At 39.6% G+C, this 14,450-nt stretch overlaps 2 protein-coding genes across 2 annotated transcripts; one reads left to right on the plus strand and one right to left on the minus strand.

The window, feature by feature from the left end:
• Positions 1 to 671: 671 nt before the first annotated feature.
• On the plus strand, positions 672 to 11,778 carry riox1 (ribosomal oxygenase 1). Its single transcript, XM_083789983.1, has 15 exons — positions 672 to 788; positions 1,888 to 2,052; positions 2,398 to 2,537; positions 3,355 to 3,454; positions 3,723 to 3,836; positions 4,277 to 4,383; positions 4,891 to 4,998; positions 5,290 to 5,324; positions 5,936 to 6,114; positions 6,630 to 6,734; positions 6,836 to 6,977; positions 10,526 to 10,646; positions 10,855 to 10,954; positions 11,037 to 11,123; positions 11,220 to 11,778. The coding sequence occupies exons 1-15, from the start codon at positions 699 to 701 to the stop codon at positions 11,277 to 11,279; spliced, it is 1,653 nt and encodes a 550-aa protein (XP_083646109.1). The 5' UTR covers positions 672 to 698; the 3' UTR covers positions 11,280 to 11,778.
• Positions 11,779 to 11,832: 54 nt separating this feature from the next.
• ndufb1 (NADH:ubiquinone oxidoreductase subunit B1) lies at positions 11,833 to 14,352 on the minus strand. The gene is made up of 3 exons (XM_083789984.1): positions 14,293 to 14,352; positions 12,901 to 13,046; positions 11,833 to 12,003 (listed from the first exon to the last, which is right to left on the minus strand). The coding sequence occupies exons 2-3, from the start codon at positions 13,038 to 13,040 to the stop codon at positions 11,967 to 11,969; spliced, it is 177 nt and encodes a 58-aa protein (XP_083646110.1). The 5' UTR covers positions 13,041 to 13,046; positions 14,293 to 14,352; the 3' UTR covers positions 11,833 to 11,966.
• Positions 14,353 to 14,450: the final 98 nt, after the last annotated feature.

Below are 14,450 nucleotides of genomic sequence, written 5' to 3' on the forward strand. Positions count from 1 at the left end.
CATTACTACACACGCACATGGATAAAATCCACTGTCTGTCAGTGGTTATCAGTCCTCTTCTCAAACCTTTTAATTTTAAGGACCCCCTTAACGCTGAGAGTGTATAAATTGAACTATACGCCCCTCAAGGAACCCTGAGGGTCCCTGAATGGAGTGGATGAAATTAATTAAGACATAGACATTCATCAAGAGGGATGTGCAATGTTGGTGTGGCATGCTCCGTAGACTTCAAAACAAGATGTTAATAATTCTGTATAAAAAAGGATGACATAATCCTTGGATTTGTTTTTACAGAGCTTGTCCAAACACCAATTTCCAGAATTGATAGATTCATATATTGTTTTACAATGTCATTTAAAATGATATGTTTCCCTGTGTACTGTAAGTGAAGGCAAGACAAATTAAGACAAGGGGCTTATGTGCCACTGCCATAACGAAAGAGAAATGTTGACAGTGTGAATTGTGAACAAAAAGGTGTTTGGAGATTGAAGGCAGTTATTTATTATGTATTAATTTATTTATTTACAATTTTTACATACCCGTACTTATTTGTGTGCTTTTCAGGAGAGCCTTAATAAACTCCTGCTGAGTGCCATCGTGGCCAGTATGTGGCGCTAGTGGTGGGCACGCGACGCATTGTGGTAAAAGAAGAACGTTCAGCACCGGTCGCAGGCTGATGACGCTTCCACCACTGGAAAATGGAGAGAAAACACATGTCTGCATTTGAACTGTATAAAACTTTGCAACCAGAAGGTTTGCCTCCTGCAGCTAAGAAGCGCAATTTGCAGGTAAAATATACATATACATTTGTCTTTATTACAGATTGGGAAGTAATTTGGCCCAGTGTCTGATTCTTTATTATCGTGGGTGGCAAAGGCAAACGCGTCAGAGCAAGGATCAAGAAAGGATGGATCCTACTGCTGTTGTCTCTTAAAAGAAAGCACAGTAAATATGTGTCTGAAATGTTGTGGAAATTAGAAGTATAAAGTAGCATGACGTGGGTATACTCGGGTAAAGAAGAACCTCTAAATTGCATTTTTTTTTCAAGATTCAGCTTCACCCAGCTGATGGCTGCTCAGATGTTTTATTTATTGAATCTTAATTGAATCTGAATTGAATGAATGGTTTATTTCGGTCGTTGTTTACAAATCAAATAAAAAACACTTGTGTGGATATTTTCAGAAATGTGCATGTCCATCCAAATATCACACACAATACAAATTCATGACCAAAAAAAAGGCATAGGCTGAAGCATAGTGCTTATATTCTTTCCTTATCCTATACAATCCTTAAAAACAAGACATTTTAATAATTCAAAATTAAATTATTATTACCATCTGTGCATTGCAACATTTTCAAATAATTCAGCTAGCCAATCTACATCGTCACTTTGTGAGCTTGTAGATTGGCTATTTTTCAAATAGTAAAACATGGTAAAGAAGTTTAGGGATAAGGTGTAAGGCAGCGAGCAAAATATAGGGCCGTGGCCCCTAGAATGTCTGTAATTGTGCATACATTTCATGTATTCCAAATACACAGCCATAGATCTGACCTGCACAGCATAAATCTGCTCCGCACAGCGTGTGTACTCTCACCCCATAATTAATTCAGATATTTGAAAGTTCTGGCAGAAAAGGTGCGTTTAGTAAAATATCTCCACTTTTCCACAAGAAGGGACTTATCTATAGCTGTGTATTTGGAATACATGAAATGTATGTAAGATCACAGACATTCTAGGGCTAATGGGCTATGAGGGGAAATTGTATCCCAGATGGCTTCTCTCCCTGGCCCATGCAGCTGTGGCCTCAAAGTACAGTATTTGAGTACTACTGTACATGCACTAGCACATTCCACCACTGCTTACTGGTTAACTTGTATGCTTCTCAGGTAATGGAGAAGAAGAAGAAAAAGAGAAGGGAGAATGCAGTCGAAACCACCCAAGCCTTCCCACAAGCCACCACAAAGGCCAAAAACAAAATGCGCAAGAAGCTCTCTAAACTTCTTCCGCCAGTAGAAGATGTAGAAGAGAGTACTTTAAACGGTGTTCCAGAGGTAAGTCTTCATATAAGTCCACGTATGAGAGTTAAGATTCCAGGATTTACGGAGGTCTCTTCTCTCTTAGATACCGGCAGTCAAGACCAAGACGAAATCAGTTTTTCAAAATTATCTTTTTCATAAGATTTAAAGTAATCAAGTGGTAATAATGATGTATTTCGAGATTAAATCTGAGCATTAACCCAAACCGTTAATGACAGTAAATCTCTTAAAGGGCAACTTCACCCCTTTTGCAGCTATATTATTATGTGGGGTCCACATATAAAAAAAAACATGACAACAAATAAGACACAATCACTGATTTAAAATCTGAAAATGACAATGTTCTTTCTTTCAATACAGGAAGAGCAGTGTGTGGATACATTTGGTGAATCCCTCGAACGTTTTCTGGTTGACTTGGGAAAAGTGAACAACAGTAGGGAGAGGGCGAGTAAATTGTTCCAGTGGCTCATTCACCCGGTCCCTGCCAAGGCCTTCTTCAGGTACTACTAATTATGACTGTGCATAATAAAATACTGACGTCGCTGCAAGAACTAATTGCCTACCAAACACAAATATCTGTAACTGAAGAAAATGTTTGAGTTTGTCTTCAGTGATAGATTAATTTAAATACTTTCAGACCACTCAACTGAACTCACTCATCTTTAATGATCTTAAACAGTGCACCCTTTCCCTCTCTAATTGCATTCATATTTGTGTATAGAATCTGTGCTGTGATCATAGATAAGGTGGGAAATCAATCGAATTTGCCTACATTTATAATTGTATAAACAGGGTTGCGCTTGAATTTTGAATAATGGAAACTGGAAAGTGATAGAATTGATTTAGGTCTGTAGACATTAGACAATGGGTCGCATTTACAAAATGTTTCTTAATTTCTCCTTTTTGTTCTTTAGAAAAGCGGCTATGAAAAACCAAACTTGATTTTATGCCCTAGGTGTACTAGAACTAGATGATGAATGCATATTGTCCCTAAATGGGATGTGCATGTCTGTGCATGTTGATTTGCATAGCATAAAAGGCAAGCCAACTTCGGGTCATGTGCTAATTAGCCAATAATGAAAAGCTTTTCATGCTCTGAAATAATAGTTTATTGTCATGTGTGGCTGAAGAAAGAAACGTTAATTTTGTATGAGGCCAAGTGTAATCTAATGCTTTACAATATGATAACAGCTGAAAAGATTTTACCATGGCTTTAAATAGGACCAGACTCATTTCTGACCTTTAAAAACCTGTACAAAACCCAGTATATTGATCGGAATGCTAACTGGATGATTTATTTCTATTGCTTTCTCTAAGGGACACCTGGGAAAGTAAACCTATTATTGTCAAACGTAACAATCCAGACTACTACAAGGGACTGTTCTCCACAAAAGAGTTTGATTACATATTGAAAAATGTGAGGAGAACGAACACACACACACACACACACACACACACACACACACACACACACACACACACACACACACACACACACACACACACACACACACACACACACACACACACAGAGCTCATTATTTATCTATCTTGTACTATGCTACCCACTGATTTTTGAAACTTTTCACCATTGAGAGAGTGCAAATTGCTTATATTTGTTAAATTACATTTGTACACTATCTGAGCTAAATAAACAGATGTTACATTGAAATGTCTCGCATCAGGAGGATGTTCAGTATGGAGTGAACTTGGATGTTACCAGCTACACAAATGGCAAAAGGACGACACACAATCCTCCCGGGAGAGCTCTGCCGTACACCGTATGGGACTTCTATGAGGTATGGTGTAGGGGCAAATCGAAAAATCGAATCGGAAAAAAACAAATCATAATTCAACACATTGATGGGCTATTTTAGTTTTTTGCGGCACCATTGTACTACAAGTGTATAAATTAAATGGGGCTTAAGTGGGTAATCAGATTAATCCATTTAGACGATAAACTGTTTTGTGTTGCATCAAATAATAAAAACATGTTGCAGAGATAGTTTACTGTTTCCATAGCATTTCACCCTGTTCTAATTGCGTATTCTATACATATATGAAATGGTTTTCCTTTCCTTTGTCCCATTCACTTGCTCTATCTTTGGATGAGGAATGCTGAATTGTGAAGTCATTTCGGCTATTTCATTCCATTTGGACCCCAAATGATGGTGGGTTGACATATTTCTGAAAATTGGACAGCAATCTCATATACTATGGTTTTCTGATCTCTTCCCAGAGTGGCTGCTCCCTCCGCATGCTGAATCCACAGGCCTTTTCCTCCACTATGTGGAGTTTTCTGTGCATCCTTCAAGAGAAGTTTGGCAGCATGGCAGGAGCCAATATGTGAGTATTAACCACCTAAGCCCTCTAGTTGAAAATATAGCATGTCTACATGCTATTTTTGAAAACTTTAGAAAGAATATATATATTTTGTGTATAATGACATGCATGAAATGGGGCCACCAGGTTGAAAGTGGTTAAGGTAATAAATACATTATATTTTGGGAGCATTTAAGATGCTCCCAAAATCGAGCACCCGTCGTGCTTGGATGTGCGTTCACCTCTTGACTGTGAAAGTGGTTAAGGGACATCCAGCCCAAGCAATATAACTATAATCTATATTCTTGACCTGACCACTGGCGTCGTCATAGTTGTGGTGTGGACTCTGTCATCCACTTGATTTAGTAGTTTAGGTAAGTATTGTAAATGGGAAATAACGAATGAGTTAGAACGATTTATAAAGTGTTGGTGTAGACAGCCCTTTACAATGAGAAAGTAATTTGATCGAGGACGCCCACTGGTCTCTGGGAAATGAACATTTCATTTAATCAGTCAAATGTTTTCATCCAGGTATCTGACGCCCCCTGGAACTCAGGGTTTTGCTCCACATTATGATGACATTGAGGCCTTTGTGGTTCAACTAGAGGGGAAGAAGCATTGGAGAGTTTACAACCCGAGGTGACTTTGAAAACTTAAAAAAATATTCCCAAGATCAGCACAAAATGTACTTTTTATTGTTATACTTCAACACAAGAACTGTATAGTAACAAACAAGACTAATTGATTGTTATGCTTTTTATTTAAAACAACTTTTCTGGATATGGTGGCAAAACAGTTGCAATCAAGTATCCATTTTAATACATTTGGTTGGATAGTTTACTTTGACTTGTTAGAGCATCTGGTAGAATAGATTTATACTACATAAAAATGACACATTTCTTATTAGCCAAAATGTTTTGTTTTTATCAGGACTGAAGAGGAAGTATTGCCAGTGCTGTCAAGTTGTGAGTAGTAAAATGTTATATACAGTGTACTTGAATAACTAGAGGTTCAGACCGCTATGCGGCCCTCACTCCTACATTGCACCGCCGATCTGACTGATTTATTATCCTTTGTGAGAATATGATTGAAGCTCTCCAGGATATTAATATTCTGTCTATAAATAGCTAGAGTTCACACCTACGTCACACCGCCGATCCGACAACAATATGTCTGTCATAGTGTTGAGGGCTTTGTCAGACTGAGTAGCTGTTGTACCCTTTTGTGCCCGTACATGGAGATCCATGATGTCATACGCCCATACCCTGTATATTGGCATGCCCATATATGGGCATATTGTTTGGATCATGGACATATCGGTCGGATCGGCGGTTCCGGAAAACCGCATTGACTTCTGAGTCGGAGTGGATTATTTTTGTTTTAAATCACCTGTATCACCTGTTAGTACATTGCATGAAGGCAATTAAAATGCCATATTTATGACCCAAAATGTGTCATAAAAAAATAAACAATATATATAACTGGGCTTATAGACATAAGCCCTCTCTTTGAAAATCATAGGTAATGCTGTTAGAACCTATCTTGTCTCACAGGCCATTTTGCATTTGTCCTCCAGCTAACTTCGATCAGAAGGACATCGGTAAGCCCATCTTGGAAGTGGTCCTAGAGGCCGGGGACCTCCTCTACTTCCCTCGGGGCTTCATCCACCAAGGAGATTGCCTCCCGGACGCCCACTCCCTGCACATCACTATCTCCTCATACCAGAAGAACAGCTGGGGAGACCTGCTAATGAAGGTTCTGCTCTCCCCTTTCCTTGTGTTGAAAGTTGAAACTGCTTGATGTCAGGGAGGGATCGTACGGGACATTGTAACTAATGACAATTCCAAGAAAATTAGCTGAAAATGATAAAATACATTACCAGTTTAAATGCATGTTGGGGGAGGGATACAATTTAGTTATTTTGACGATTACGGTAGATGGACTGATCAAGCTAAAATGCAATCAAAAAGTTCCTACAGACACTTAAAATTAATTACAAGGTGCCTACAATACATAATGAGACGTCTATGCTTGTTACTTTGAAGCACATACTTGTTTTCCAACACTAATTACTCAACCATTTTACTAGGGTTCACCCTGCTTACTCCAAAGTTGAGACTCTGGAAAAGAGTGTCTGCTAAATGCCTAAATTGTAATTGGAAATTATATATTGTGCAATATAAATGCTATCCTGCAAAATTTTAACCATCAAGATTAAGCTTTTTTTAAATAACCTATTCAGCTGCTTATTGCTCTCTTTTGATGGCCAGATGGTCCCAGCAGCATTGGAAGTAGCAATGGAGGAGGACTTGGAGTTCAGACGAGGTTTGCCCCTGGACTACCTGACATACATGGGGGTACAACATTCTGACAAGGTGTGTTACATTTTATTCTGTTTTAACAGTCCCTTCTGGCAAGCATCGCCGTCCCCTCTGTTCTTATCAGTTATCCACTGATGAGAGGATGTGTTCTATAGGAGGACCCACGCAGGGCAGAGTTCATGTCTCACATCGAGAGCCTGATGACGAAGCTGAGTAGCTATGCCCCTGTGGACGCTTCAGTGGATCAGAAGGCCAGGGAGTTTCTCCATGACTGTCTTCCCCCCGTGCTTACTCCAGGTACCTAGTAGCTTTCTAGTCTTATCACTCATAGCACTGCATGTGCACTGTATGCCTCACATTCACCCTCATCCACACACCGATGGCAGAGGTGGCTGCCTCAAATTGCCAAGCCACTTGTCTGGAGCAGTAGAGTTCAGTGTCTTCTTAAAGGACACTTGGGCCCCATTTACACTGGAAGACAAATCTAGCCTTAATCAGATCTGAGCCACATCGAGATTGAAATCCGATTGGTTTAAATGAGTCTTAACACAAAAAATGCTGGAAACGTATCCATACGCTTTATTAATATCGAACGCCGTACGCGCGAAGCGTATGTATACGTTTTATACGTTTTTTTATTGCTTACTGTACATCAACGTCCTATGCTCCAGGACACCGAGGAAAATAACAGCGATCGTCTCCAGGAAGCTCCAATATGTGATCCGGGAGTAAAAAGCCCCTCCCTCCTGAAAAGAGGTCTGTCTGTGGCGAAGACGCTCCCTCCTCCAATGCCTCCATTACACGTATGGGTCTGCACGGCAACGGCATAGACCAACGCAGATGTCAGGGCATCTAAAATGGAGTTACCCATACTCTAGTATTAGTCTAGTGTCTGTGAATACACTCGATTCCCCCTCCCCTCCTGTTTCTACATGGTTTCTCCCGAGGAATCTTTGTGGGGGGAGTCTGAGTCTCTTCTGCCCGGATCGCATTGCAGTTTGAGTTCCCTGGCCCCAGGCCACACTGCGCCTTGTAATCGCCTTGCACCGCTCTCTCATTCTCGGAAAAAGATATAACGCAGTCGTGTCGATTTGCCCTCTGCCAGTATATAAACCAAGAATAATCTTCAACGATCGCCATTTCATAACGTTTTCAACACGCACACGGCACACGCCATGATCAACTAACTGCCTGGCTACGTCTTCAGTCTTCACCAGCCATCGCTATCCGTTGTGTGGATCGCCATCGCGTCTTCACTTTGTTTGTTTGGGCAAGAAGCACGATCAGCGATGGAAAAGAGCTTTATATCCACGGCAGATAAGTAATGACGTATTATCGAAGGACCGCCATGATCAACTTACTGCCTACGTCTTCGTCAGCCAATGCAGCCATCATCGCTATCCGTTGTGTGATTGTGGATGTAGGCTATATCCACGGTATCGAGAGAGACGCCCGGCTGTGATATAGGTCTTATCACTGCAATTATAATGAATAAAAAGGCTACAATCACACAACGGATAGCGATGGCTGCATTGGCTGGTGACAACGTAGCCTCGGTCCCAGGCAGTTAGTTGATCATGGCGGTCCCTCGATAATACGTCATTACTTATCTGCCGTGGATAAAACTCTTTTCCATCGCTGATCTCTGCTTCTTTGCCCAAACAAAGTGAAGATAGCGTTGTCCAACAAAGCAGCCAGTTATTTGATCATCTCTCTCTCCTGTGCTTCTTTCCTCAAACATGTCCAGACATGTCAACCTCAACCACTAAACTCACCGATCCAGTAACGCATCTCACCGTTATACTATCGTTCTGAAGGCAGATATAAAAATAAACATAAATAAATTATTGTCATATACATACTACACACTGAATGAAAGCCCTAATTGTCTACTTTTAGGAGGAAAACAAATACATAATATTGATCCCATGTACAGTTTGTCAGTAGGATATTGAATGCAGTTGTTCAGGTCCAACTATTATTCACAAAATAAGGCCTATAGCGACATGTACATATTATATACCGTATGAAACAGAAGACCCTCTGCTTTCATAAGAAAAAAACTAATACTGTAATAATAATAAAAATCACACCCCTGTGAAGTGAGCATTTCCTCATGAAGTTATCATAGCGAGTTATAAAGGTTTAAAGTCACAGAGATTGACAGGCAGATATAAACATAAATCAATTATTATCATATACATACTACACACTGAATGAAAGCCCTGAATGTCTACTTTTAGGAGGAAAACAAATATACAAATATATACAAATATAGTTTGTCAGTAATTGGCTATTGAATGCAGCTTGCGCCCACCAGAGAGGATTTCAGAAAATGCATGGACCAGAAGAACTATTATTCACAAAATAAGGCCTATAGCGAAATGTACATACTATATACCGTATGAAACAGAAGACTCTCTGCTTTCATAAGAAAAATACTTCTACTGTAATAATAATGAAAATCACACCCCTGTGAAGTGAGCAGTGCAATGTTGCGCAACATTGCACTGCTCACTTCACAGGGGTGTGATTTTCATTATTATTACAGTAGAAGTATTTTTCTTATGAAAGCAGAGAGTCTTCTGTTTCATACGGTATATAGTATGTACATTTCGCTATAGGCCTTATTTTGTGAATAATAGTTCTTCTGGTCCATGCATTTTCTGAAATCCTCTCTGGTGGGCGCAAGCTGCATTCAATAGCCAATTACTGACAAACTATACATGGGACCATGTGTATTTGTTTTCCTCCTAAAAGTAGACATTCAGGGCTTTCATTCAGTGTGTAGTATGTATATGATATTATTTGTGTTCATTTTTATATCTGTCTGTCAATGTCTGTCAACTTCAACCTTCCATATCTCTGCTGTTTTTTCAAGCGAGCAGCGTGCCTTCAAAAGCAGGTTTTAGAAAAAGGTCAATATCTCCAGAATGGAAGATGGTAGAATCATAATTTTTTTTTTAAATTGAAGTGGACATGTTTGGCCTACTTTTTATTTATGCGATGTGATTCTAGCTATAAGAGGCCCCTCGCTGTGGGCCCCTAAAAAGTTCAAAAGTCCAATGTTAATCGCTTAGCACCAGCAAGCCTGAGCAAATAGAAAACTCTAGCATACAATGTGTTAACAGGTCACATGACTCATTTAAACAAATCCGATTCCAATCTGGATGTGGCTCAGATCTGATTCAGGCTGGATTTGGCTGCCAATGTAAATGGGGCCTTGGATGTGTGATCACAGGGGGAACTGGGATTGAGCCGAAAACCTTTTTAGCTACCTGAGCCACTGCCACCCTGATACGTCATGATTGGGGTTAATTGGGTGCATGGTGGTGCAGTCGGCAGCGCTATCGCCTCACAGCAACTGCGTTTGATTCCCGCTGGGGGAGTGTTCTCTCCTCCGTGTCATCAGTTCCCACACCCTAGGCAGGGTTGGCAAAAGGGCCTTTCTGTGTGGAGTTTGCATGTTCTCCCTGTGTTTTCTGCTCTACATGTAAAGTGTCTTGAGACAACTTGGTGAAAAGAAGCGGCTTGGACTCCTCATGCATTGAAAGAAGCATGAGGTCAGTCCGTTGCTCTCCCCAGGTTGGTAGGAGTGTAGCACCCAGGATTACATTGTTAGACAATCGACACTGGGTGGAAAATGGTGGGATAAAGTTTGTAAAAACAATTGGGGGGGGTTTCTGAAATGTGAACATTGCCAGCTCCTTAACTTTCAGATTTATATTAGCTACCGGTATATTAAAAAAAAGTTTTTGTTATTGATTTAGAGGCTGTGATGATTTAACATTTCTTCAAGTCATTCCTTATGCGTGAGTAACAAATGTATTGTTTGTCACCCACAGGGGAATTTGTTACCAGTGTGGGGGGAGCCCCTGCCAGGTGGGGAGATGGAGGAACTGTAGGTGTGAATTCGAAGTTCAAAAGCCAGACGGAGGTTCGACTCATTCGTGACGGCTGTGCCAGGTAATACAACACAGTATTAAGGTTAAGGGTTACAACTTGCAACTACTCAATAGTTGAAGTTGACCCAAAAAAATTGCATGGGTATAACTTTGACTCAATTCTTTATTGCATGTAAACTCTTTATTGCTCTCCTACATTCTCAGCCAAATAAATAAATAAATGAAGTTGAGGACTTTCAATTGTTTTATGCAAATTATCTTCTTTCCAGGCTATGCAGCGAAGGAGAGACTGTTCATCTATACTACACAACAGAAAACTCCAGAGTGTACCACAAAGATGAACACAAGAGCTTTGAAATAAAAGCAGAAGTAGGAATTCTCAAAATCCTATTTGGTATCCATAGTCTTATTTAAAATGTGGTAATGTAATAACCCTTTAATCCCTTTACAGTATACTGATGCCACGGAGTTTCTGATCCATTCATATCCTAAATTTGTGACGGTGGGAAGCTTACCCTGCGATACAGAAGACGACAGGGTATAGTACAATAAATTATACACGTACTGTACAGGATACCACATATTCAATTCCATTTGTCAGTGAACCAGCCCTCATCAAACACTTTTATTCCAGATCGATTTGGTTGAGCTGCTATTTGAGAGGGGGATTATCCACACTGGAAAACGCCTGTAGACGTCGTTCATGGTTCTGGTGACTGCACAATAGGACAGAAATTGTGTTTGTACAAAGTAACATCTTGATTGCAAAATAATTTACGTCATGCTTGGTGGCTTGGTCTATTAGCTCTGTTGGAGCGGATGTGGTGGACAACATTTATGGATAACGTTTTTTTTCCTGTTACAAAAGAGTTTGGGAAGCCAATTGAATACAATGTAAACTTTTACTGATGAGAGATATTCACTAACTTAAACACAAAATAGGCTTGGAATTTTTCTACGAATGAAACACATTATCCCTTCTACTGTATTCCAAGCCTACTGTGTGTTAAATCAGTGCTTTTATGCACTAATAGTGCTACTAACAAAGAACTAATTTTGCATCCAAACAGCTTCCCAACCTTGTCCCTTTGTTTTATTTTTGTGTGGCCTTGGCTTTTGGGAGTCTCTTCTCCATGTTTCCTGGGTGGATGTCCAGTTAAGTATATCAAATAAATCATTTTTTGTTAAATGTTTCACCTCATATCATTGTATCATCAAAAACATAAGACATACTGATAAATGACAAATTATTTGGATTAGAAATGGACATGTTTTATTGGTTGATACAACTGACAGGAAATCCTATTTAAATATGATTTAAGGGCTGACAAACATATGACAGGGTGAAGCTTTAGGACAGTACATTTCAGCACTGACTCTTCTACTTCCAGGTGTATTCCTCTCCAGGTTTCAGTTCCCTATTGAGACAAGCAAGATGAGGTTAGAACTAGCCAAACTAAAGCCCCTATAAAAAAAAAAGCAACCTGGAGGTGTACAATGTTAAGCTATGAAATGTCAAACTTCATTATCTTATGCAGCTAGGAATCTCAATGCAGGAAAAGGTTTTATACAAGCTTTCAAATGTAACCAGTATCATCCTATTAGTTTTAAATCTAATACAAGATACAATGTTGGTGTATTGAATCATTGTGGACAGTGACAAACGGCTGCTTCACAAATGCTTTGCAGTAGAATTGGGAGATTAATTGGCAAACACATCGGTATTGGCCAATTTGAGTTTAATCTGTCTGTCTTTACAGATAAACAAGCCCAAAGTAACAACTTGAACAGATCTACAAGCTCAGAATATTAAATATAAAAGGTGTTTAAGTTAAATCTGACTTGCCTAAGCTTGCAGTGCAGATACCCTGTTACATGTATTTTTCAATACAGAATGAGATAGACATCGGTGTTATCGGCCATAAAAGCAATTTATTATATTGGATATCTTCTATATCGGCCAAAATGTCTCATCGGCACATCCCTACTTTGCAGCTCTAAATACAGATCTCATTTGTTCAATAAAATATATAGGTATACCAACACATGTATTGTAACTGTTGCACCATAGGGTTAGTGTAATGATGTATTTCAAAACTAATTTGATGGGTCAGTATTGCGCCCTTTTGGACCTATGTGCTTCATTGCTGATCAAAGAAGCTACAGTAATTATTGATTAATTGAATGACAAGTGCATAGTTTGGGATGTGAAGATCAAAGAACATGTCTTGCATTTCTATGAAATGTCTTATGAATGGTGATGACCCAATACTATTACCGTCTGAGCCTTGATGATGCACTAGTGTTATTCTTACCTGCTGTACAAGACACTTTTGTTCCTGAAAGCTGTCAGCTTCTGGTCCTGCTGTTTATCCATGTACCATCCCATAACGAAGCCCATGGGCACCAGTATGTGCGTCCAGTGTTCACGTGCTATTGCTACAATGTTCACCATGGTTACCTACCGATAAAAACAACACATGCAATGCCAAATTAGTTTGTGGAGGATACATTTGTCATTTCTTAGTGGAGATTAAGGCTAGCGCTGAAACAATGGTCACATAATGTATACTTTAGGACCTAACCACACTGGTAGGGAGTCCTTGGGACAAAACCACACCAATGCAATGAGTTGCATTGGTGTGGTTGACCTTAAACTGCCTCGACCCGTCTGTTTGGTGTGGTTTGGGCTTTAGACCGGTGTCACCATTAGGCAGGGACACTGATTCTGCCCTGTACATTGCATTTTCTAGAACATTACAGTTCATTTCTATAGGAATAAATAATGGTAGCACTGCACATGACTGGTCATTTATGCCCATGCCATATTGCTGCTCTCTAGTGTAGTCCATGTTAGTGTATAGGACTCGGACATCAGCTGGAATTTAAATACTGAAGAATGTACAGTAGCTATAGCTACTGTACATGCGAGATTCTTCAGTATTTGGACTTTTGCCTCCATCACACAAAGCACTCATGATTCCGACCAAGGTCCTCTATTCTAAAATGGTTTGATCTTAGCCCAAACATTTAGATTCTCGTAGAGGTTTTTTTCGATTCTGACGAATCTCTCATTCGTCAGAATCGAAAAGAACCTCTACGAGAATCTAAATGTTTGGGCTAGTTTGATCTGATACTTTTTTCCACAGGGGAGAAATTACTCATTGTCCACTTCTCAGAGTGGAGTCAGGAGACTTCATACTTTTTTTTTAGCTTGAAGCTTCACATGATTTTAGAATAATATTCAGCAAAACTACTTGACCACGCGAACTGCAAAAGCATGGATATTCATTATGGTTTCTTGCCGGTTTCATATCAAACTACACTAGTACTGGTACTAGCTCTGATCCATAGCTCTATAAATGCCGTTGCACATTAGAGCTACTGTATGCACCAGTTTAGCTAGCCCAAACATTTAGAATCTCGTAGAGGGTTTTTTTCGATTCTGACGAATCGTAGAGAGATTCGTCAGATTCGAAAAAAACCCTCTACGAGATTCTAAATGTTTGGGCTACAGTTTAGCTAAGGTGATTTGTGCCTGCATTACAAACTAGCTGATTAGCATTAGCAAAGAGAATCTGGCATTAATTTGAGGGTTACGAGATAAATAGCGCTGTAGACTGCATGACAGCGTCATTAAACTTAATGTACTAACACATAGAAGCAAAAAAACTACATGTACGACGATAGAACATTATAAATATTACCTAATATTTACGTTAGGCCGTTAGCATTCGTTCCTCAATCAACAGGCAGGCAGAGGACACTGGAATGTACCACATGCGTAAATACAGCAGGCCTTTCATGAATAATGTGAACAAAAACATTGAACATTTGTGACGTCTGTTGGCGTTAATTTTTGGAT

The sequence above is a fragment of the Protomyctophum parallelum genome (genome assembly GCF_964188405.1).
Source record: "Protomyctophum parallelum genome assembly, chromosome: 19".
Taxonomy (NCBI): domain Eukaryota; kingdom Metazoa; phylum Chordata; class Actinopteri; order Myctophiformes; family Myctophidae; genus Protomyctophum; species Protomyctophum parallelum.